General features: G+C 56.7%; 3 protein-coding genes across 3 annotated transcripts in view; 1 reads left to right on the top strand and 2 right to left on the bottom strand.

Moving 5' to 3' along the window:
- Window positions 1-5,687, top strand: part of USP37 (ubiquitin specific peptidase 37) — a 32,096-nt gene extending 26,409 nt beyond the window's left edge. The window contains exons 20-24 of the mRNA XM_038143155.1: window positions 431-491; window positions 2,634-2,749; window positions 3,604-3,673; window positions 4,182-4,320; window positions 4,895-5,687. Of these exons, the coding sequence (XP_037999083.1) occupies window positions 431-491; window positions 2,634-2,749; window positions 3,604-3,673; window positions 4,182-4,320; window positions 4,895-4,982 (474 nt within the window). The 3' untranslated portion in view covers window positions 4,983-5,687. The remainder of the gene's footprint in view (window positions 1-430; window positions 492-2,633; window positions 2,750-3,603; window positions 3,674-4,181; window positions 4,321-4,894) is intronic.
- A 1,748-nt stretch (window positions 5,688-7,435) lies between these two features.
- On the bottom strand, window positions 7,436-17,525 carry VIL1 (villin 1). Its single transcript, XM_038143152.1, has 20 exons — window positions 16,882-17,525; window positions 14,490-14,591; window positions 14,207-14,281; window positions 13,875-14,071; window positions 13,506-13,614; window positions 13,133-13,243; window positions 12,831-13,033; window positions 12,250-12,328; window positions 12,032-12,130; window positions 11,782-11,935; window positions 11,571-11,671; window positions 11,299-11,436; window positions 10,986-11,144; window positions 10,726-10,905; window positions 10,465-10,610; window positions 10,225-10,369; window positions 9,765-9,953; window positions 9,543-9,611; window positions 9,225-9,362; window positions 7,436-9,138 (listed from the first exon to the last, which is right to left on the bottom strand). The coding sequence occupies exons 2-20, from the start codon at window positions 14,562-14,564 to the stop codon at window positions 9,025-9,027; spliced, it is 2,481 nt and encodes an 826-aa protein (XP_037999080.1). The 5' UTR covers window positions 14,565-14,591; window positions 16,882-17,525; the 3' UTR covers window positions 7,436-9,024.
- Window positions 17,526-17,686: 161 nt separating this feature from the next.
- Window positions 17,687-22,746, bottom strand: CTDSP1 (CTD small phosphatase 1). The gene is made up of 7 exons (XM_038143153.1): window positions 22,493-22,746; window positions 21,136-21,278; window positions 20,876-20,977; window positions 20,582-20,638; window positions 20,005-20,097; window positions 19,582-19,767; window positions 17,687-19,484 (listed from the first exon to the last, which is right to left on the bottom strand). Exons 1-7 carry the CDS (start codon window positions 22,557-22,559, stop codon window positions 19,356-19,358), a joined length of 777 nt encoding a protein of 258 aa, XP_037999081.1. The 5' UTR covers window positions 22,560-22,746; the 3' UTR covers window positions 17,687-19,355.
- Between the last annotated feature and the right edge of the window lie 825 nt (window positions 22,747-23,571).

Genomic DNA, 23,571 nt, shown 5'->3' with positions numbered 1-23,571 from the left:
GCAAATCTGTCAGGATTTAATGACTGTGTCCTCAGCTGGCTTTGGTCAGAAGTAGACTAAAATTTCCTGAAGTGTGAGGAGCTTTGTGTGTAAGTGACAGCTTTCCTGAGCACAGGGGTACAAATTCATTCAGATGCTTTTCAAATTAATGATCCAGGGAAAGCATTTGGTGTTACTGGAGGCTTGCTCTGCTGCATACCAAACTTCAGGAGCTTTGACAAGCCTTAATGAAGGTTTGTCCCAGGTTCTGTTGCACGGGAACATTGGACTCTCGGTGGTTGCAAACATTCCTTCACACAGAACCTTTAATTTACAATGTCAGGTTTGTTGTAGAAACCAGAGCAGCACAGTTTCAATGGAAAAAGAGCACCACAAGAATTTTAAACAGTGAAATGTCTCAATGAGCTAAGTTTGGTTCTCTCCCCCTTAGGAGGCACGAGAACAGAAAGAGGATGATGACCTCAAACGAGCCACGGAATTAAGTCTGCAAGGTGAAACTTATTTAAGTTCTTCCAGTATGTTGCTTTTGAGAGAAAATTGATATGTGTGTATGAGTGCAGCTCCTGCCTGTCAGTAAGACAGCTGGGATTCATGTTCTTTTGGTGTGTGCTTTGTTGTGTTTGGCGCTCAGGGTTGGTTTTTCTTGTTCTTGGTTGTGAAAGCAAATGCCAGGAAAAACTTCAGCTGAAAAATTACTTACTTCAGTCTCTTGAGTTTTTAGTTAGCTATTGAGACATATAGAGATATGTGTAATATATTATAACCAACACATATAATATACATTAATGCATAATATTAATTTAGAGAAAGTACAGTGGATCTTGAAACTTTGCATTCCCAGCAAAGCCAGCATGCTGATTGCCACGGTCAGAGCACAGGGATTATTTGTTACTTGCGTTGCTATTTTAGGGCTGATTAATAAATGCCATAGCCTTGCCTGGAAAAATGAATCAGTGCTGTTTCTATCAGATATGGGATGGGAGGGGGACAGACCTCACTGCAAGATATAGCTGTTGGGTGTGAAGAAAGAAACCCAAAATGTGCACTCTGTCTCCTCCAAGCCCAGACAGTGCTGTAGGCCTCCCCAGGCACTATTTAACATTTGTGTGAGGCTGGCATGCAAGTGATTTCATACAATCTGGCAGAGCAAAGCATAACTGAGAGAAAACTCCAAAGAGGGAGAGGGAGGGATAATAAAGTATTGTGTTAAGATACTTGTAGCTGCTCAGGGCCTTTTAAAGGCCCTCAGTTGTTACTGGATGAACCTGTGTCAGCTTCTGAAGAGAAGTAAGTTGAACGCTGCTTAGGCATCCCTCACCCTGAGTTCTGACAGACTAAGTGACCAATCCTTCTTGAGTTTTCCTTGATTGATATCCAGGAAGAATTCAAGGCTAGAGATCTTTCATCCCCTTGATTTGCAGTTGGTTGGCTTCAACACGAGCATTTCCTTGCTGCTGTCTTGTTTGTAAGGCATCAGGAAGCAGCTGTTCAGGGAGATGTACATCATCTTGAATGCAGAGCTGGTCACATTTGTCTTATGAGGGATCCCAGTGGTGCCATAAGCAGGGAACCAGCAGTCATCCTGGCACCATTGGTGAAGTGGCCTTGAGCAATTCCTGTGGCAGGTGCTTCGTGCACAGGCCTACCAAAGTGGCTGTGTTTCTAGGCTGTAGTCTACCCTACAGCCCAAGTGAGTGTGAAGGCAGCAGCAGAGGATTCCCAGTTAAGTAAGAGAGTAATCTGTAAACTTCCCGAGAAGATTAAACTAATCCAGTGACTGATGGTTTAACAGAACAAACAATGTGAGAATCTCTTTGGCAAAACAACTCCATCACAGCTGGCATGATAGTCTCTTGAAAACAGACGAGCAAAAATTCCTGAGCAGTGTCCTGTTAATCCCAACTTCTCATCCACTTGAGACTCCACAGCTTTAATTTAACTGGTGAAAGCATAGCTACTTCTCCTAATGAGAACTGTATAAAATCTTAAATTAGTTGGGTAGCTGCAGAACCCCAGGAAGTTTGGAACAGCATGTACAGGGAGCAGTGGTGCCTTCCGGCTCTTTACAGAAAGCTGCGTGCATTTTGCTCAGCCAAGCAAACTGGAAGTTCCTGTGGTGAGCAGCTTTCTTACCATTGAAAACAATGAAAAGATGCCTGCTGCCAGCAGTAGCATTTTGATGCCAGTTTTAATTCAAAAATGCACTTTGTTCATGCAACTTATAGTTAAAACTGTAATTCATAGCTTCTTGTTGCAGGAACTCGCAGCTCACTGACCAGACTGGCTGTCCTTCCTTGGCTGGCTGTCCTGTCTGCAGCCCACTGGCGCTCCAGAGCCACTTGGGTGTTAACTGCTCTTTTATCACCCAGCTGTCATTGCCATGGTGCCCTTTTGGAAAAGTATGAGGGAGGTGGTGCTAAAATTAATTCCAAGATACTTAACTGTTGCACTGACAAGTTGGGAAAGGGCAAGAGCTTTTGTTTGGAAATTCCAGTGTCCCCTTGTTTTCCTTAAAAGTGAAGCTTGAAATTTTATTAGGCCTGTTTTTGTGGGTAGATACACCTCGACCTGTTGTAAATTCCTGTGTGGTCCACAGCTTCTCATGCAGTTATCATTGTTTCCTTGCTATCTAGAGTTTAACAGCTCTCTCCTGGACAGCGTTGGCTCTGATGAAGACTCTGGGAATGAGGATGTTCTGGACATGGAGTATTCAGAAGCTGAAGCAGAAGAGCTGAAAAGAAATGCTGAGGTGTGATCCATGATTTCAAAAGCCAGCAGAGAAATATAGCTATTCTTTATAGTCTTGAAGGTAGTTTTACAGAGCAGGTGTAGAGGCTAGAAAGGTATTTTATATTCTAAAGTGAGAACATAGAAAATTTATATACATAAGTATTACTGTGTTATTTTAATTACAAAAAAAAAAAAAACCAAACCAAAGCAAACAAAACAAAAAAAAATATATATCAGCTGCAGAGATCTTCTGAGTTTCTCTAAGATACTCTCTTTAACAGTATTGTCAGTGAATTCTAGAGGTAACATTTCCTGGTCAAGAGAGTATTAAAAAATAAATTGTCAAAGGCCATTGAATAGAAAGAGCATGTTTCCTGTATGAAAAGAGGGTGTTGTCCACTGACATTACAGGTGCAGGGCAAGAATTTGGGCTACATATCCGGTATTAGCTGTTGAATCTGTGTACCATTATCAATGGTATGTCTTTGATATTTCAGAAGTAAGCATGGTGTTCCTTTTTGGCTTTTCTGTTTATTTGCTGGATTAATTCTGACATCAGTGGAAGTTGCTCAGGAAATGGTTGTTTAGAAAACTTTGCAGTGTAGAGCTCATGTCAGCATCTGTTCTGAGGTCAGAGAGGCTCCTTGGCATGCTCATTGGCTTGCCGATAGATTAAATACACATTTCCCACTTCTGGAAGAACTCCTTGTTTGCTGTGAAGCAGGGTGTCTGTTTCTGTAATCCTTCACAGGTTTGCAGGTTTGAATACAGTAGCCAAAGTTAATATTCAGGTATAATTCATCTTGCCCATAAGCTGGGGGGGGGGGGGAGAATGCCTGAAAGCTTTAATTGTACCTTTTTTTTTTCCCCCAGACAGGAGAGCTTCCTCACTCCTATCGTCTCATCAGCATTGTCAGCCATATTGGAAGCACATCATCCTCAGGTAAAATATGCCAGATGCCACATTTTATTCTTCATCTCTTACCTAGCTTGAAAAATCTGTAATACAGAATTACCACAGCATAATTATTTATAGGAAAGAATTCAGCCAGCAAAGCAAATCTTCTGTCATGACTTGCTGGTGGGGGAGCAGGTTGGGGATACCGTGGCGCCTGACTGTGGCACCTAGGAAGCGTACATCTGCTGGGCTCTGTAGAATTGCTTGTGCTTGTCACCAGCTAATTGAGGGAGCAGGATCTTAAGGGTCTTTTAGCATTTAAATCTGACATAGGTGGCTGGACCAGGGTCCCTAGCTAACCAGCTCACTGGCTGAAGTGCAGCATGGAAAGATGTGCAGAGAAGCTGTGGCTGCCCCATTCCCAGGAGTGTTGGACAAAGCTCTGGGCAGCCTGGTGTAGCGGAAGGTGTCCCTGCCCATGGCAGGCAGTTTGGAACAGGATGACCTTTGAGGTCCCTTCCAACCCAAACCGTTCTGTGATTCTGTTGTTAAGGTCATTATATCAGTGATGTCTATGATATCAAGAAGCAGTCCTGGTTCACCTACAATGACCTGGAAGTCTCTAGAACTCTGGAGAGCACCGTTCAGTGTGACAGAGACCGAAGCGGATACATCTTCTTCTACATGCACAAGTAGGTGTCATGGGGAATGTTGCTCCTAGAAATTGCCTGCTGCTTGTGAGGAAGGAGGCTTCTCTTCTTCCTCTGGTCCTCTGCTGGGATGAAAAATGTCTCCAGAATGACAAAATTTAAGTGCTTGGAGTTCAGAGCTGTGGGATTGTATGTCAATAATACGTAGTGTTTTAACAAATACACTAAATTGTATTTTAAGAAGGGGATTCAGTGCATGCGTTACACCAGAAATCTTAATGGAGCTTGGGTTTTTTCCTGAAGTGCTGTGATATTTGTAAATGCTCTTACCCCTGCTAATAGTTGTGTTGTTGCAGCCATGGTCATCTCAGGACGCAGCCAAAATGGGGTTTGTAGGTAGAAATGTTTTCAGGCACACAGAACTGAGGAAGGTTTGTATCCCCCTCTTCTGTTGTTGCTGCTGCTTGGAGATGTCAGATTAGACATCTCTCTTTGCCAGGATTTGTAATGCTTGAGTTTGTGGAGTAAATCCAGTTGCTGATTCCCTCGGGGCTATCTTATGTAGTAATTTGTTGTTCTACAAAATTTTCACTGTTGGTCTTTCCTTCTGTTCTAGAGATATCTTCGATGAGTTACTAGAAACAGAAAAAAATGCACAGCCACTTAGCATGGAAGTAGGAAGATCGGTTCGTCAGCCTCTGTGAAGAGTAAAACGCCTTGTTCCTCCTGAGGAGCAAGGAAGATTCTGAACTCGTGCCAGCCACGCAGGAGTAACAAACAGCTCAGGGCCAAAACATGAGACAAAAGGTAGAAATATGGGACGCTCGGTTTGTTGAACCACCTGTGCAAGTCCTGGGCCTGAACTTTGTGTTTAAACCTTGACATCCAGAGCGACCCTCCTGTGGTGAAATTGTCAATGTTTCTCAAATGATTTTGTCAGCATGGAGCCTTAAAGAGTTGTAACAAGCCACAAGACTACACAGCTGTTCATAAACTGGTTTAAAAAATAGTGCAAAAAGAGACTCGACTTTAAAAGCCCATTCACCTGTGAGACGTGAGTGGCGAAGATTTACATATCACTCGGCGCTTTTGTTTCTTTTCTCCAAGAGCAATTTAAGCAATAGACTGTAACCTGGCGTGTGTTGTGTTAGTAATATTCACTGGAAAGCCAGATCACTGAGCAGGCTCTTGCCAGTCATCTGGCTAACAGGCATTTTGGAATCACTCAAGCTGATGCGTTGTGACATTCATGGGTTTGTGAGCGCGCTGCGATTTCTGTGCGGTTCCAGGAGACAAACTGTCGGTGCTGTGGAATGTATTGATACCTGGTGGCAGCTCTGTTGTTTTTTTTACACCATTCACTGTCATCCTCATTTAGATGTGATTATATATGTGATTTCTTTTGTTTTGCAAGTTCTATTATTTGATTGCATTTTCTCCGTGAGGTGGTTGCATCGGTGCCGTTTGGAGAGGCAAGGTCTCTCGCTGGGTGTGCTGTGTTTCACTCTGGAGTTGTGTTGCTTAGGGCTGCTCCCATGTGACTCTGGGAGGGCTGAGTACCTGCAGCAAGCAGAGCAGTAGCAGGAGGTGAGCTACAGTTTTGGGAGGGAAAGAATGTTCTGGCATTACCCTTCCTGTGTGCAGCACCTAGCACTTGAACTGCCCTGTGGTTGAGCCCTGATCTTGCCATGGTCTTGTGTTACCGCAGGTTAAGAGGCTTTGTTCTGCAGCCATGTCTCCGTTCTCCTCTTTGAGGAGTGCAAGAGTGCTCAAACTGTGAAATTAACCATGTGGAAAGCTTTCAGAAGGCCCTTGCTCAGCATTAACAGAACATGGTTTGGAAGAAGTGATGCTATCTGCTGGTTTAGAAGCATGATGCTCCTTTTATAGCTTGTTTCAGCAGTGGGGGGAGAAGCCTATTCATTTTTTTTCAGCACCTTTGCACTAATTAAGCAGGGGCAGATGTTTCCTTTCACTGACATTTACTCATTTCAGAGAAGTGGTTGCTGTAAGCAGAGTAGTTGCTCTTGTTTTGGCCTCTAGTTCTGATTTTTGCAGCCTGAGTTTTAGAGATGAAAGACTTCTTTAAGGGAAAAAAGGAAGAAAATCACCTTTTTTGCCGTTGAGATAGTTTGTGAGTTTTTTAAACTATCATTAGGAGTTTCTCAGGAATAAATTGGCTGCAGCAAAGCAGACAAAACCATCGATTTAGGAGACAGCAGGCACCTTTCACGGGCACTTCCACACTGGAGTTTATCCCGGCAGGGTGTGTCACTGCCCTCAGGGGCCTCTTCCCACTTGTGCGAAGCAGCAGCAGCAGCAAATGGCAGCGCCGGTGTCCTCCCCACGCCGAGCCCTTGGGGACCCTGGTGTGGTGAAGACTGACCTCCCTCCCAGTCCCCAGGTGGGACAGCCCAGGGGCCCTGGCCACGGCGGCATCTTCCTGGTCTCTGAGCCAGCAGCAAAGGCTTGGCTGCAGACATGCCAGCGTGTTTATCTGGCGAGATGCAGCCCGAGGGGGGTGTGTGTTAATTTATTACAAAGCATTATACTTTTCTATTGTCAGTACTAATTTTGGTCGAGTTCTGGGCGACGGGAGAAGGTGGTGACATGGGAGTTGTCCTTTGAACTGATCGCCCTGCGAATGTGATGGACTGCTCTGTCCAGAGGGCAAACCTGTTTTCCCCAAGCACATCCTATGCTTGTGCTGTAAATAACTGGTATTCCTGTAGTATCAGAAGTCAGCTCTGCTTTTTTGGGTGGCAAGGTTGTTTTTACAAGGCGCTGCACTCCAGTTAATTTATAATAAAAGCAAACATAGCCTGATTTTTCAGTGCAGTAACTTTTGTTTAAAACCAGTTTTGTTTGAATCAAGGTGAAAAAGCTGGTGCTTGAAAACAGTGTTCCTTGTGTTACGAAAAGTTCTTGCTTGTTATTCTAGTCATTAAGAATTTGCAGACATATAGTATATAATTTAAGCTTTTTTGTTTGGCATATGGCAGCTCAATTGCACCTTCACCCGGGCAGGAGTGTCCACAGAGCCCCTTCCTTGCAGAAGCTAGCTTTTTCCCTGCCCAGGAGCAGGGAGGAGGATGACAGGTGTGTAATTCTCAAGAGATGTGCTGCCCACCAGTCGGGTCATTCCCACTGCTCACACTGTTGCAGCAGCAAGTTCAGTAAGGTTGGCCCTTCCATGTGGGACACCTGTCCTTGGGTGTAGGTAGGTGAAGCTTAGTTGTGGGCCCTGAACATGTACTAGCTCTTCCTCAGTTAAACATTTACCCACTTCTGAATCAACCCAGCTTAGTACAAGTGTGATTCAGCACAGAAATTCAAGGAACTCCCATCCCTCTGTTCCTTTTGTCGCTTCGTTGTCTGACTGCGATAATTTGCTCTTGATTTACACCCCTAATCTGAGAGGGCCAGAGCTTTGGTGTCACTGAACTGGAGCTTGTGTGCGGGTCCCTGGGGAGCCCTGGCCAGCAGGGCTGCACGAAGAGCCTTTGCAGAGCAAGGACTGTTTTCCCAGCCGGAGCAGCAGAGTGGGACTGACGGGAGGAGAGCACGGATAGCTCTGCAGCACCTGTGGCCTCGGCCTCGCCTTCCCCCTGCTCAGTGCAGCACAGATAAGATAGCCCGTGCATCTTCCTGCCCGTCCTGCATCCGAGGAAGGGAAGTGCTGATTGCCAGCTCAGCACTTCCTGCTTCAGTTCACCCTGGCACGAGGCAGCTGGGGAACATCGTTGGGCTGGGAATAACTCATCTGCTTTGTTTTAATGGAGCTAATTATCCCTGTAATTGCCCGCCAAAGAGAGAAAAAGGGGTGCAGGACCCCTGGCAGCTGCTGTCCACGTGGTTTGCTGCCAGACTCCGGCCTTGCCTACCATGGGCTTCTGCCTGCACCCTGACTTTCTGGTTCTTTACACTGTTGATGTGGAGCAGTGCTTTTCTCTGTGTTTTAGCAGACCTGTTCCTCTCTATTCTTTACAGTTTTTGCTCTTGGGTTCCCCCTGCCCGTTTTTAAATGATGTGTAGATAGATTTTTGTGAAATTAAAACCTCTTTATTAACCCTCTACTGATTTGGAATCTTATTTCTGCTGGCTCTTGCTGGGCACTGCACCTCCGCCTCCCCTTTTGCATTGGGACTTTGCTCTGTTGCCTGGGAACATCCTGTGTGTGTTCAGTGCCCCTCAGCACATGCCCATCCTGGCCTCCCTGAGAGAGATATGTTCCCATGGGGGACACCTCAGTGCCTCTCAGCATCCCTGTAGAGCCCGAGTAGAAGGGAGACACCCTCCCCCCCTTCCTGGGTCCAAGGACAAGTGATCGCTGGTGTCTGTCCCCACGGGCACAGTGTCCCCTCATTTACCTTTGGTACCACACGTATTTACTGCAGTTCAAGTGATAAGGCAGGGAGTGGCTCCAGCTGTACACTGGACCTTTAGCCCGGAGCTGCAGGTGCCTGGATGGGAGAGTCCTGGCTCCCCGAGCATGCCCAGCCTGCGCATCACCTCTGAGCACAGCGAGGACAAAGGGAGGCCTCAGGGAAAAGGAGTTGAGGGTCCTCCCCTGTGCTGCTGGTGCCCAGTCAAGACCTGTGTCTCTTTGAGTGCCAGCGCTGAACCAAATAACCCCCACACCTGGGGCTGGGTCTTGGGGTTGGAGGGGAGAGACCACAGCCCTATTTTTTAAACTCCTTTTATTTGCTAAAGAGCTGGGATTGTTCCTGTGCCCAGGCTCCTGCCCTAGAAGAGTCCTTTGTCCTTCTTGAGCTTCTGTTGTTTCCACAAGGGCAGGCTGCTGAAGGCAGAGCGGCTCATGCCAAAAACAGCCTGGAAGTCTGCATCGGAGAGGTGATCCTGGGGCCAGAGAAAAGAGGCTGAGCTGAAGAACTGGGAGGGGCTTTCCCTGTCTCCCCCCCCAGCAGCCCCTGGCCTCATCTTACCTCCTTCCTGCTGGGATCCACACCCCGGGGCAGATCCTCAGCAGCGGTGTTCACCAGCACATCCAAGGGGAAGGTCTCCAGTTTGGTGGGGACAAGGGTGGTGGTGGCAGTGAAGACCTCTTCCCTGGATGTGAGCACCTGAATGGGGGGTGCAGAGTCACATCAGGGCCAGGCCCAGGGATGGAGGCACCAGGCTGGCTCCCGGTGTCTGCTCTCTGAGTATCTGTCCTTGCAGCTCCTCCTGTCACCTGCCACGGGGAGGGGAGGGTTTTCTGTGCCCCCACCCAGCCCCGCTGCTTTTCTCCTTGTGCTACTTACTGAGGTGAGCTGCCCGAGGCTGCTCTCATCGCCCAGCTCAGCTCTCAGCGTCTCGTAGGATTTCTTGTCCTGGGAAGGAGACAAAAGTGCTCAGCCCCTCAGCACGCACAGGGGTCAGGCAAGCTGCTGCCCCCACCCTGGAGAGGCTCCTGGGGCCAGACCCACATCTGGTCCCTTCTGCAAAGGGAGTCCCTGGTCTTTCAAACCCCGCCCATGACTCACGTCCCAGTTGAGAGGGTCCCAGGCCAGGAACCAGCCGGTGAAGGTGGGGGGCTCATAACCCTGCTTCACCACAATGATGGGAGTGTCAAGGTCACGCCCACTGGGGTGGCTCCGCAGGTACTCCTGTGCCATCACTGCTGCCGCCTCCTTCTCTGACTCATTGGCGCCTTTCCCGATCCAGAGGAAAACCTGCAATAAAGTTACTGTGTCCACCACTGGGGTGAGATGGAGCCCTCTGGGGCCATGGCTGGGGGCACATGGGCTCTGTCCACGGGGAGGGACTCTGGGAGTCCATCCTCAGCATTCTCTGGAACAAGAAGGCCAGATAAAAGCATCATGGGACCACGTACAGGCAGGTTTCCAGCTTCCCATCCCACCAGCTGTGGCTGATGCGGGTCCTCCAACCGCAGGAACATCAACTTGGGGGATCAAAGGTCTGTCCCCTGCTACCCCAGCTCACCTGGTCCCAGGTGTCTAGTAGGTAAACATCACTCTCCTCCAGGTCATCCTGGGTGAAGTCTATGATCTCTGTGGCCAAGAAGGTGCCTGTCTTGTTGGAGCACTCAAAGAGTCGGGGGGGCACAGAGGGGTTCTCCTCCTGCAGCCTGAGAGGGGTCACCGAGATGGGAATGAAGCTCACCCTGCTTGGGGACTGGTGGCCCATCTTACCCCTGGGCATGGGCAGGGACAAGACCGGTACCTCTTGTTACTGGCATATTGGGACTTGCCCCCCAGGGCCAGCCAGAACTCAGGTGGCTCCTGTCCTTCTGCAATCACTGGCTTCTCCATCTTAGAGATTATGTCAGCCACAGTCTTGGCCATCTCACGTTCATCCCCACTGCAGCCCTGCCAAGCAAGCACAGCTGCTCCATCACTGGCCCAGGCCAAAGAAGAGGAAGAGGAGGGGGGGACAGTTGTCTTGGAGGTGGCGGCACCCATGCCAGTGCCCAGCAGTACCCACCTTCCCATACCAGAGGTAGCAGCAGCTGGGGGTTTTGAGCACAAAGACATCATTGGAGTTGAGGGAGGAAGCGCGGACCGGCACCTCGAAGGCCTTGGTGTTGTACTCGTTGGTGCCGTGCACTTGGAAGAGGCGGGTGGAGGGTGTGGGCTCTGTGCTGCCCGCCCGTGACGTGCCACCCTGGAGGGACAGCAACAGGATGTCACCACCGGTGCCACAAGCTCACTGGCCGGCGCATGCCCCAGCATCCCTGTGCTCACCGCATACACCACCATCTTGCCCTTGAAGATGGCCATCAGGTGGGCCGGCTCCTTGCCCATGGTGACGCGGATCTGCACGGGCTCGTTGTTGTACTTCTGGTCCAGGGCCACGGCTTGGTAGGCGGAGGCGGCCAGCTCATCTGCGCTGGCTTGGCGGCCCTGGGCAGGGCAGAGGGGGCTCAGCACCCATCACAGCCCCCCTTGCCCTCTTGAGAAGAGGCAACTCTCATGCTGTTCCCAAGGGACAGAGCACCCCCAGTCCAGGGAGGCACACCCCTGCACCCCCCCATGGACGGTGACCTGGAGGTCTCACCTGCCAGATGTAGATGATGCGGTTCACCTTGGGCCCCACATGATAGGTGTAGAGCACCAAGTAGCAGTCCCCGCCATAGAAATGGCCCAGCCACTTCTTCTCTACAGGCACCAGCTCATTGTTCTCCACACGCCAGACCTGGTGGGACAGGGATATACTGCTGTCAGAGCTGGTGCATCCTCCTGCTCGGCAGACCCTGGACCCCACAGCATCCCCTGGTATAGCAAAGGGGGTACCTGAGAGGGTCCCACATTCTTCCATGGTCACCCTACCTCTACTTCTCCAGATCCATCATCCACCATCTTCTGCTGGGCAGCCATCTGGGGCTTGGCGTGCAGCGTGGTAGCATCAAACTTCACCTGCTCCACCTTGGCTGTGGGGAAGGGCAGAGGGGTCAGCCAAATCCCTTCAGGGCACAGGAGCTCCCCATGGCCTGCCCATCCCAATCCAAGAAGTCCTTCCACGTTGGAAGGAGACACTCACCCACTTTGCCCACGGTGTGGGTCTTGCCCAACCCACTGCTCTGATTGGGGACGGTCCATTTTTGGAAGAGCTGCCTGAAGACGGCTGACTCGGACCCATCATTCTCTGTTTCCACGCTAGTGCTGTCTGGATAGTTCTTGGCTTTGATGAAGCCCTGGTGGGATCCAAACACAGAGCGTGGCCATGGAGAGCCTGGCACCCCAGGGAGCAGTCAGGCTATCACATAACAAGCCCCTAATCCAGCACCCACCAGCGCCCTGCTCATCGCCTGCTGCTTCTCCTCCTTGTTGGCATTCTTGCCCTTCCAGACGAAGATCTTGATACCCCCTTGATCAAGGATGTAGCAGTCCTTGAAGAAGGGGCAACAATAGAAATAAAGACTTCAGGCAAGTCCACCAAATTCAGCTTTTGAAGGATTAAAGCTGCCAAGGAAACTGCACACCCCCAAGCCTCCCATGGGTGACAGACCTCATGCAGGAGCATGTCTTGAGTTAGGGGTCGAATTGCCACCTCCTGTATGACCAGGTTCCCACTGGTGTTGGAGACACTGACAGGAGAAAAAGACATGAGAAAAGGCTTTTAGAAACAGGGTTGGAAAACCCCATCCCCGTTAGAGGGTGGTAGCGTTTAGCGGGGCTGCTCCCTCCCCTCCCCTTCCCCAGCCAGATCATGATACAGGTGGTGCCCAGGGGATGTCTGGCTGTGCCATGGTGGCAAACTGGTTTGTAGCTTGCCCTGCCAGGCAGCTCACTCATGGCCACAAGGAGGGACAGAGGGGTGTCAGATGTTACAGGGCCACTGCGGTGCATTGCCACAGCATCCAAAGGTGACGCTCGCACAAGCGTCTCTATCGGGTACCAATCCTCTTGGCAGCTGGGATTCCTCTTGCTCCAATGGCACCCAAAGGACTTACCCCACCCCTGCTGTAGCTTTGACCCTTCTTGGCGTCTGTCCATGGGGCTGGGATTTGTGGGACATAGCTGATGGCTGCTGGCTCCCTCTGACACCATGGAAAATGCCCCATGCATAACCCACCCCCAACAACTCACTGGTAGAGCTTGAGGGAGGATTTGAGTTTCTCGTCCACTTTGTTATCAGGGATGGCAGGCTGGATGTCCCTCTTCTCACCCAGCACATGCTTAAGGACCTTCATGAGCCCTGGTGAGGCATCCTCATCCTCACCATCCACTACGCCCACCTTGGCACGACCCCCACGTTCCCGGTCCCGGATATCCTTGGCCAGGGTCATCGCCTGCAGCCAGGGGAGAAGGGATAAGCCCAGATGAGGGAGAGGGTGGCTGGTGACCCCCCTCTTCCTCCAGGAGGGGACCTTGGGACGCCCTGGCCGTACCCTCAGCCTCTCGTTTCTGTTGCTCTCAGGGCCGTTCCACTGGATGATGAGCTGGCCCAGGTCCAGCAGGAACACGTCTCCTCTGTTGAAGCTTTTCCAGCTCATCTCCACCTGCAGCAGGACGGGATTGAGAAAGGTGGGTGGCAAGCAGCAGAATGCCTGGATCCCCATGGCTCTGCAGCCCCTCTCACTCAGGAATATAGGCCTCCAGCCTACATTCCTCCTCCCTACCCTGAGAGGGGCTTTCTGGGGAGCAGTTGCAAGGCAAGGCAGCATCATCCCACACCCACCGTGTGCCCTGCTTGGAGGTGGCTGTGTCTGGGGGGAGCTCCGGCCCGATCCTGATCCAGACTCCACACATCCCATGACTCACCTCTCCTGCCACCACATTCTTCTTGCCCTTCACATGCAGCAGTCGCTGGACGTTGTAGGTGTTTGTCTCCACGTGCTTCATGCCTGAGGCCACCCCACCCTTCTTATAGCTGGGAGGGGACAGACAAGGTGTCAGCCCTGGGTTCCCCTCCTCACACCACTGGGCTCTCCCTCCCGCCTCTGTGCACAAGGAGGTGTTTGGGTACACACACGTGGTGATGGATAGATGGAGCCCAGCTCCAGATCCTCCTTCTTCCTCCCCCACCTCCCTGAGACAGAGCTGTCCCCACCCCCAGTGGGCATGCCTCCACAGGACCCCTCCCCACCATCACCCACCAGGGGAACTGGTGCCCAGGGGTGACCGACATACATGAGTCCCTGCTTGAAGTAGGCGCGGAAGGTCTCGCTCTCGTGTCCCTGCACCTCGCGGTGCTGCACGGCCACGGAGCCCAGGTGCTCATCCATCTGGGTGGTGTAGATGGCGGCCGCCCCCTGCTCATCCTGGCTCGACTCCTTGCCCAGCCAGTAGTGGATGTCGTAGCTGAAGTTGCTCCCAGACTTGCGTGTCTGCAGGACACCGGTCCCCGCTAGAAGAGCCCCTGTGTCCCCAGGCCACACTGGCTGCAGACATCCCTCCCTGTTCCCAGCCCCCCCGGGGCAGAGCCCACTCCCAGTTCCCCATGCGACCCCTGACTGCCCTACCGACAGCAGGACGTAGCAATCCCCCTCGTAGAAGTTGCCGTAGCTTTTGGTGGGCACTGGCACCATCTCCATGTTCTGCAGAAGGAAGGGAGACATCAGCCCTGGTGGGGAAACCCCCCAGCCCAGCCCCATGCACCCCACTGCCCTCAGCGCTGGAAGCTGCTGGGTTTAACCCTGGATGCTGCACTGAGACCCCCAAACCCAGGCACTGAGGACACAAAGGGAGGATCTTCCCCCACAGAGACCCCCCCAAGGCAGCCCCAATGATGCACCCTGTTCCCACCTCAATTCGCCATATCTGGATGCCCGGCGTGGTCTTGTTCAGTGTCCTGGAGACTTTGGCGCTGAGCTCCACCATGGTGACAGGTACCACCGGCAAGGGGACCTGCCAGCATTGGCGACACCCTCGTTAATGGCAGGCAGTGTCATTAAGAGCTGGGACACAGCCAACCTGCTGTGCCATCTGCTTCCCTGCTTGCTCTGCAGAAAGCCCAGCTGTAAACCCCCCTGTATGGAGCTGCACGGGGACCCCCAGCACGGTGGTATCAGGAATGTGGCACACAGGTGGGGCTGCCATCCCCTCAGCTTGGCTGGCACCGCAGCTAATGAGTCCGTACCAGGGTCCAGGTTGGGATGGTGCAGGGTCCCATAAATGCCCCAGTGCCCTGCCCTGTCTCCAAGCATGGGATAGGGCAGTGCAGGGCACCCACAGCGCAGCAGCTCAGCTGGGTGACACTGCTGCACGGTGGCCTGTTCCTCCCCAGGACCAGCAGGAACTGGCCCTGCTCAGCCCTGTCCTGGCACGGCTTGGTATGAAGTGGAACAGCCTGACATGGCCACTGCTTACACACACACACACACACACACACACACACTCTGCCTGCTTCAGACCCCCTGCTTCCAAACCCCCCAGCCGGTCCATGCCCCCAGGGAGGGCACATCCTGGCTCCACAGGGGTGCTGGGTGCCAGCGCTGCCGAGGTTGTCCACAGCCATCTCTGCCAGGCTGACAGTGCTCGCCTCAAGCAGGCAGAGGGGCTGAGTCAGGCAAAGCCACCCTGTGCTCCCTGGCTGGAGGCTGGCAGGGAGTGCTGGCATTGCCCAGATGAGAGGTCTCTGCTTCCCAGCCCTGCAAAACCCCACCTGGCCCCACTGTGCTGCCCCACAAGCACCCACGTCCCATACCTCAGACCCAGGGGAAGCATCTTCCACGGCACAGCCCCAAGATAAGGCTCAGGTGGGGTCCCCAAGCCCATCCCCAGGCTAACCTGATGCCAGGAGCAACGGTGGCCATGGGACATGCTGTCCACCCCGTGCCCACCCTCTGTCCCCTCACCCTACCCCAACTCCTCACCTTCCCTGCAGAGCTGGGTGCACAGGTGAGCGTACCTAGGTGGAGTGCTCAGGTGCCAGCACCCAGGAGACCTTTGTTCCCTCATGTCCCAGCCTTTGCTCACCATATAAGGGCAGGGACAGCCCAGAGTCAAGGTCCCCACAGCCCTCCAAGACTTTGTGGCACCTGAGAGCCCCGTTACTCATGGGGTGTTTCCCCCCCAGATGCTATTGCACCCTGCCCACAGGCTGGCTGTGCCCAGGGTGGTTCCTCGGCCCTCCTCAGGCCTCCTCCCCTCTTGGCCCCTGGTACTGAGTCCATGCTGACTTTTTTTCTTTTGCACTCCACCAAGAAGCTCCATAAAGTGATAGCAATGGGCTGGACCAGGACACGTGGGCATCAGCCACAAACAGAGGTGCCTTGATGCCGTGGGGATGGCCACTGTTCTTCATTCCCCAGACCCTAAAATCCCCAAACCCTCCTAGACATGGAGCACCAAGACCACAGAAATGGGGTTTTTTGGTACCTTCTCCCCCCAGAAAGGTTCCATAAAGTGACAGCAATGCAGCACCTGGGGCATCTCGGTCCCACCCCCCAACTGGCACATCACCACCCTGACCATGGGACTGTCCCCAGGCTGTTTCCCACCCCAGCTGGAAGACAGATCCCTGGTCACTCCTGGCTTTGCCTCCCTGCCTTGGGAGTCCCCACAGCCCCAAGGTCCTCTTGGGGATGGAAAGGGCATACAGAGATGGGACATGGGGCTGCGGGGACAGGACAGGACATGAAGTGGTGGCATGGCTACGCCCTATGCCCCATCTACACCCCCAGACCCCAGTCCCAAGGGCTGGTATCTGATGATGCCCTTGATGCTGGCAGAGAGGAGAAGGGACTGCAGGGGCTCCCAGGCCCGATGGTGGTTTTAGGGAATGACCACGGCGTCCATAAAGGCAGGAGGGGCAGGTGCCAGCAGCAGGCAGGTCCCCGGGCCTCCTGTCCTGCTCCTCTATCTTGCCCAGCCCTGTGGGATTGCCGCAGCTTTATCCTGGCTGTCCTGCTGAGCCAGCAGTCCTGGCCCCAAGCGCTGCGGGTGTCCTGCTACCCCGGCCTGGGCTGCAGCGAGCCCCAAATCCTGCCGGCCGGTCCCGTCCCGCAAGGGTCCCCGAAGCGATGGCGACAGGCTGAACCAGAACGGGGCGTGTCAGCCACAAACAGGGGGTGTCCTGATGCCACAGGGGTGGCTCTGCTCTGCCCTCCACTCCCTTGGCCCCCAAACCCTCCAAACCCTGCCACCCAGCTCCTACCTCCTGCACCCCACTCGAGCGTCCCCGTGGAACCCTTACCTGGGAGCAGCACCCCCAGTGGGGCAGAGTTTGGGGTGGGGTGGAACACCCGGGCGGCCGCTGTCACCCTCTGCTCAGTGGCCACGTCCCAGGGCAGAGTCTGTCAGTGTGGCACAGGGGTAGGGGACCCCTCGCCGGCCCCAGAGGGCTCACCCCCTCTCCGGGGCCCCCAGCCGGGCCACTAATGAACTCAATAATTAGTGCAGCCATCGGGGAGGACAGAGATTTCATTAATGAGGGGAGGCGTAGGGCCAATGAGGGCACAGGGGAGGGGGGCAGCTAAGAGACATTCCCCCAGGAGCCCAGCATGTTGGCAGCAGTCCGACTGGGATGGCGGGGAGGGGGGTCACAAGTTCCCCCCAGTTTGTATGGGGAAGGCCTGACACCTTACTTGGAGCAAACTCATTTGAAGTCTCAAAGCTGGGAGGGGGCATAGCCCATGTGGTAAATTTACCCCCTCCTTGTTAAGGGGCAGGATACCCATCCCTGTGGCACCAGGGGCCTTTTCCCAGGAGGACGGTGAAGGAGTTTGGATGGAGATGCCAGGGCAGCCTAGGGGGGCTGTCCTCCAGTGTGAGGGTGTCCCCTCGGCACCAGGCAAGGGGTGACACCTCAACCCTGCAGTCCAAGGCTGCTTCCCCGGCACTGACCTGCAGTATCCCCCCCTCCCAGGGGACTCAGGGGATCCCAGAGGCTCTGTGTCCCCCTCACTGTGCACAGCCACTAGCGATACACGCGTGATACGTACCCGTGCCCACACACGCACACACTCAGGACTACTCTTTCTAAGATGGTTTGACAGCTTTAATCACATGAAGGCACTTGGATCTGGTACCCCAGCCCTCCCCAGCCCCCCATGCTGCCTCTGCATCCCCCAGAGCTCCCAAGGGTGCCCAGGGCAGGGCCGTACTCCTCGGGTGCCGCAGCACTCGCTGGGCAGCGGCTGTGCTGGCGCCCTTTGACTTGTCGAATATAAAGTGCTGAGTTCAACCCTCCCGGCAGGGCAGGATGAGGCCCGGGGCTGGCAGGGATCCAGGGAGCTGTGCTGCACCAGCCCCCGGCGCAGGGCAGGGCGTGGGGGGGGCTGGGGGACCCCTGCTGACCCCCAGCAGCGCCAGCGGGGCAGTGCCGGCAGGAGCCGGCTGAACAGCACCGGAAAGCTAAAACCCTTCACACCCACCCCCCAAATACTGCCCCGCTCCCCGCGCTGGCACAGCGCTAAAAAGGCACCCATGATTTTTTGGGAAACCGTTGCTTTTCCCTCTAAAAAGATATGAGGCATTGTCCGTATTGTGACATTAAAAAAGGCCTGGCTGAGCTCAGCCCCCCCCAGAAAAACCCTCCCTGAGAGCCCCCAGACCCTCAAAGCTGGGGGACACCCTGGCACAAGTCCAACCCCACGGGGGTCAGGGTAACCCGAGGCTACGGGGGGCTGCGGTGTCCCCCACCCCCTCCCGGCTGGGGGACTGGGGCTGGGGTAAGGCTGGGAGGGGCACATTAAGGCTGGTGTGGGGGTCCCTCTCTCCCAGGACTAGCAGCCTCTGGTGAAGCTGCAGATGGATATGGAGCGGGGGGTGTTCTCCCCCGCCATGGGAGGGGACCCTTCTGCTGGTGACCAGAGTGGCTCCCAGTGACACAGTGTAACTGGCGAGGTGGGGAGGCCACCTCCCCCCCAAAATGAGAAGAAACCGAAGTTGGAGGGGGCGAGTAAAGAGCCCCCCCCAGGCACACCCTTTGCAGGGCTAAGGGGGAACAGAGACACGGTGTCTCAAGGCACGTGGGAGGCATTGGTGCCCAGGGGCTCAGCCCTGAGGCTGGGCTGCCCCTGCAAAACACAACCCCTAGGTGGGGGCAGCAGGCATGAAGAGAGGCAAGGACATGCCCCCCACGAGGTGATCAGCTGCACCCAGGGCAGAGTTAAGGGCAGGGTGGCAGCCCTATGCACCGAGGCCAGTAAGACTCCCTGCGTTTTCAGAGGGTGACAAGGTGTTACCTGTCCTGTAGCCTCGGCAGACAGGGGCCAAGGGCTGCCAGCCTCCCAGCAGGCAGACTCTGGATGGAGGGATGCAGTCCTCCCAAAGGCAGTGGAAAGCAGCAGCTGCTGAGCCCAACCCCCGTCCCCAATCAGGGGACAGAGGGGAAAAGGACCTGAGAACCGTTTCGTGGAGGGGGGACACAGGTTGGGGGGGAAGGCGGCAGGAGCTGGACAGTGGAGGAGGATGGGACCCCCCCAATAGGTCCTCAGCACAGCAAGGCAGTGGATCACCCATGGCCCCTCTTCTCTGGGAAGGGGAGCACCCAGCTTCCTGGCAGGGGCACCCACATCACCCACCACCAGCAGGCACGGAGGGCACCCGCACCCACCGGGGCTGGGGAGGACGATGCGGGGCGCACCGGGACCCTCCCTCCCCCAAAATAAGGCACCTGGCTCCCCCGGGGGTGCCCCTTCGCAGCACCCGCAGGGTGGGGGGCCATTAGCTGTTAGTCCGCTGCTTCTTGAGCACTGCGTACACGTCCTCCACCTTGCTGAGCCTCTCGAAGAAGGGCAGCAGGTCCAGCAGCTCTGTGTCTGCCATGTTATCGAACCAGGAGGCCACCGGCACCTGCAGGAGACACAGTGGCACAGGGGACGACGCTGAGAGAGGGTCCCCCACTGCATCACCTCGCCACGCCGCCCAGCCTTGCCCTGCGGGTACGTACGGCGTTATCGGGGTGGAAGATGTAGGATGCGGGCGAGTTGTCCACGATGATGATTCGGCGCAGGTCACGGCCCAGGCGGCTGAGGTCCTTCACGTAGTTGCCGCGATGGAAAACACAGGATTCCCGGAAAAGTCGTGCCCGGAAAGCCCCCCATTTATCCAGCAGATCAGCCACAGGGTCTGCGTACTAGAGGCACGCGAGGGGGATCACTATGACACGCCACACCGCCCTGCCCACCGCACAGTGACAACGGCACCCAGCTCTCCACTGGTGCCAGGTCTCACTGTGCCTCAGTTTCCCTGGCCAGTGCCTTGGAGGGGCAGGCAGGGAGGCTGCCCAGTGCTGGTGCTGCAAGGGAGCTGTGCCACTGGAGGGGTGTCTGGGAAGGGGTGGGCGATGCCAGGGCAGGTGAGGGGCACCCACCTTGGCCAGGCTGGCAGTGAAGAGCACGCACTCGAAGAGCTCTCCCATGCGCTGCAGGAACTCGTCCACGTGCGGCCGCTTGAGCACGTACACCTGCGGGCACGGAGAGAGGGCAGCGCGCTGCTGGCACCGGCCACGGCTCACCCAGCGCCCCCATGTCCCCCCTCCCCGGGGGACACCTGTGACCCCGCACCCAGCCAGCGAGCAGCTCCCTGGCCATGCCTCACGGGAGCTGCCTGTGCGGGCGGGGGGATGGCACAGCCCCACAGGAACGTCCGGGGCGAAGTGTCCGGCCGGCTCCAGAGCCAAGTAACCGAGAACAGGCTGACTGCCCAGACCACAGCCTATCCTGGATTACTTGAAACCGGGGCTGGCCACTGCAGGAAGGCAGCATGCCAGGACGCCCCTCACCTCCCTGCCCTGCAAAGAGAGGGGCACCCACCTCTGCCCCGCAATGTGCCAAGCTGGCACCCTGGTACCTCCCACCACCCCTTGGTGCAGAGCACTGGGATGGTTCCCGGTCCTCAGGGAGGTGGAATGATGCCCCCCTCCCACCGGGCACTGACCCCACTGTTACCTGGTGCATGATGCCATCGATTTCCACGGGAATGATGAAGTCAGCGTTGTTCACTGGCTGGGGAAGGGCACACCAGGATGAGCACTGGGCACGCCAGGCACCCCCTGCCCAAATGCTGCCTGCTCTATGCTCACTGTGCACCCCTGCCAGCCCCACAGCCCCCTCACAGGGACACCCCAGCTGACCCAGCCAGGCTGTGCTGGGCGCTGGGCATCACTTTGTGGGAAGAGGGTGGCAGAGCAGGTGGGAGAGCATGTGGGGGAGAGGTGTGGGGTGGGCCAGGGTGTCCCCCACCTTGAAGGAGCTGTGCACCAGGGTCTCATCCAGGTCGATGACCACGCAGAGCTTGCTGGCGTCCTGCGGCTTGATCTCGGGCAGCAGGTGTTTGACAGCAGCCTGCAGCAGGGGGACACGGCTCAGCAGGGGATCCACAGGGCGGCCAGAGGGGGGCACTGGGAGAAGCGAGTGCTCACCCCCCAGCCCTGCCCGCACAGGGGAGGCGCAGGGGATGGCAGCCCAGCCCCGCCAGTTCCAGGCTGGGGGTGCGGGGTTACCTTGGGCAGTGCCCCGTTCTCCTCCACCAGCAGCGGCGCGCCAGTGGTGCCGGTGCAGGGCTCCCCTTCATCGCGGCACAGGCAGCAGAAGAGGGACTGGAGAATGCTGCGGCTCCGAGGCTTCTTGGCAGGGGTCTGGGTACCTGCGGGAGGGCAGAAGGGGGGTGAGAGGTACCCCGCGGCTACTCCCAGCACAGCACTGGGGGCCTGGTGAGCCACGTTTGGGTGCTGCCCCAGAGCCCCCGTGCCCTTATCAGACCCCGACACCCATCCCGTCGGCCTTCCCGCCCTGCCAAGACACGGCGCCAGGGCAGCGTCGCTGACACGAGCGCTTGGTGGCCACCCGCAGCCCCTCACCCAGCACATCGCACTCCGCGAGTGACCCCCGCGGGCCCCCAGCGTGGCCGGAGACCCTAGAGCAGGGCGCGGGGCTGACCCGGGGCCGGTGCCGGTGCGCCGCCCGGGGGGCACAGCCCCGCTCGGCAGGGAGGGAGGGGGGTCCTGGGGGCGGGGCCTCTCCGGGGAGGCGGGGCTTACGCCCGCTCTTTTCCCCGCCTCCAGACAACTCCCTCGTCTCATTGGCCGACTCGAGTGCACCGGAGGCGAGAGGCCAATCAGGACGAAGCGCCCGCCCCTAGGCGCCGTTCCCGCAGTCCCCATTGGCGGAGCCAGGGGAAACTGAGGCAGAGGGGCTGCTCCTGCCCACCCCGTGCCCCAGGGGCAGCGTGACGGCTCCAGCGGCCCCACCGGTCCCGGGGCCGGGGCTGCACCCCGCCCCGGCTGTACCCCCTTCGGGCGGGCCAGGGCCCCGAGCCCGCAGTGGGGAGCCCGTGGGGCAGGAGCTCCGCACTGGGGACGGGGCCCGTTCCCGCGTTTGCTCCTCCCGGCCCTGGCAGCTTCCCAGGCCAGGGAGACGAGCGGCGGCCCCCGACAAACCCCCTTGGCGGATTGGAGGGGACACGGGGAAGGGGACGCCGGCGTGCAGCACGGCGCTCGGCGCCCTTCCTGCCTCAGTTTCCCCGCCGGCGCTGCGCGCACCTCTCGCCCGGCTCCGGAGGAAACAGCGCAGATAATCCGAGCAACGCCCCGAGCCTTCCAGGGCACCGCCGGGCTCCGAAGGGGCCGCACCACGGCCCCCCGCGCCCGGGCGGCTGCAGGCAGCCCCGCTGGCTCCGAGCTGCAGCCCCAGCGCATCTCCCCAGCCCTGGGCAGCGGGATGCAGGGGGGCGGGCTGAGGCGGCGCGCAGCTCATCACACCCTCCGGGAGCGGCCCCCGCAGGCCCCCAACCCCCCGGGGACCTCCCCCTCTCCCGCACAGGAAGGGGGTGAGGGGGAGCGATATGCCCCTGCGCGTTACCTTTCTCCTGAAGCGGGGCGCTCCCCTCCTCCCTGCTAACCTGGGCGATGATGGACTGGTGCTCCATGGGCGCCGGGGAGGGGGGGTGGGAGGGGGCGGCCCCCCCCGGCGCGGCCCCCGGGGGGGGAGGCGGGGCGGGGGCCGGCGGCGGCGCGGGGCGGCGGGCGCGGGAGCGGCGCCGCGGAGGAAACTTTGTTACAACATGGAGTTTCCTCCGCCCGGGCTGGGGCTGCAAACATGGATCCCGGGCGCGGTTTCAAGGAACCCCTTAAAAGGGCAACGGCGGCGGGGGGGCCCTCCTCCTTCTCCCTCCTCCTCCTCCTCCTCCCTCCTCCCGGCACCCGCGCCGCCCGGCAGGAGCGGGGGTCCCCGCCGAGCCGCCATTGGGACCGAGACGGGGAGTGTTCTGTGGTTTGGCTGGGAAAGATACCTCCCTTGCTCCATGGTGAGCGTGCAGGAGTCCCCGACACGCCGCCGGGCTCTGCCACACTTCCCCGCCACGACTGAGAGAGCACGGAGAGGGTGATGAGACCTGCTGTCACCCCACATCCAGCTGGCAGCCCGGGGATCCCTCTGCAGCTGCCCCCGGCATATGTACACGTCCCGCCGTGCTGGAGGTCCCCAGGAGCAGAGACCCTGGACTAGCGGCTCGGGGCTGGGGGGTCCCCATCACCCCCGGGGCACATCCCGCACTGCCTGCCCCGGCTAGCCGTGCGGACAGCAGGTGCTGGGGGCCGCACCGATAACCGCCGCGGCTTTCTATCACTCTTTCCCCTGCAATCCCCCAATTATTTGGGCAATTAATAAGTCTCTATTATCAATACATATATTTTCCCTTACAATTCCTTCCCTCCTGCCCTCGGCGGGGAAACGGGGCTGTTTCCAGGCGCTCTCTGAAAAGCGACTCGACGGGAGCTTGTGGATAGTACAAGTCGCTCAGAGGAAATCCGCCCCCCAAGCCCCCCAAGCGCAGCATCCCCCAGCCGCCTCCCCTCGCTAGCCCTGCGGGGCTCTGCCGGGGCAGCCTCTCACCGCCGTGCCCCCCAAGCCCGCCCAGGCAGCGTCGGCCCTGGAGGGGC

This window comes from Motacilla alba, chromosome 7, assembly GCF_015832195.1.
Source record: "Motacilla alba alba isolate MOTALB_02 chromosome 7, Motacilla_alba_V1.0_pri, whole genome shotgun sequence".
Taxonomy (NCBI): domain Eukaryota; kingdom Metazoa; phylum Chordata; class Aves; order Passeriformes; family Motacillidae; genus Motacilla; species Motacilla alba.
The sequence above is the reverse complement of the archived record's forward strand: the minus strand, read 5'-3'. Positions and strand labels throughout refer to the sequence as shown.

What these genes read in the sequence shown, in the direction of transcription:
- CTDSP1 (XM_038143153.1), bottom strand. Translation starts at nt 22,559, where the DNA reads ATGGAGCACCAGTCCATCATCGCCCAGGTTAGCAGGGAGGAGGGGAGC. An exon ending in CGCCCCGCTTCAGGAGAAAG is followed by an intron (nt 21,279 to 22,492) that starts GTAACGCGCAGG and finishes GCCCTCCCGCAG; the next exon opens with GTACCCAGACCCCTGCCAAG. An exon ending in TCACTGCCAGCCTGGCCAAG is followed by an intron (nt 19,768 to 20,004) that starts GTGGGTGCCCCT and finishes GCGTGCCTCTAG; the next exon opens with TACGCAGACCCTGTGGCTGA.
- VIL1 (XM_038143152.1), bottom strand. Translation starts at nt 14,564, where the DNA reads ATGGTGGAGCTCAGCGCCAAAGTCTCCAGGACACTGAACAAGACCACG. An exon ending in GCAAGATGGTGGTGTATGCG is followed by an intron (nt 10,906 to 10,985) that starts GTGAGCACAGGG and finishes CTGTCCCTCCAG; the next exon opens with GGTGGCACGTCACGGGCGGG. An exon ending in GCTACCTCTGGTATGGGAAG is followed by an intron (nt 10,611 to 10,725) that starts GTGGGTACTGCT and finishes CTTGCTTGGCAG; the next exon opens with GGCTGCAGTGGGGATGAACG.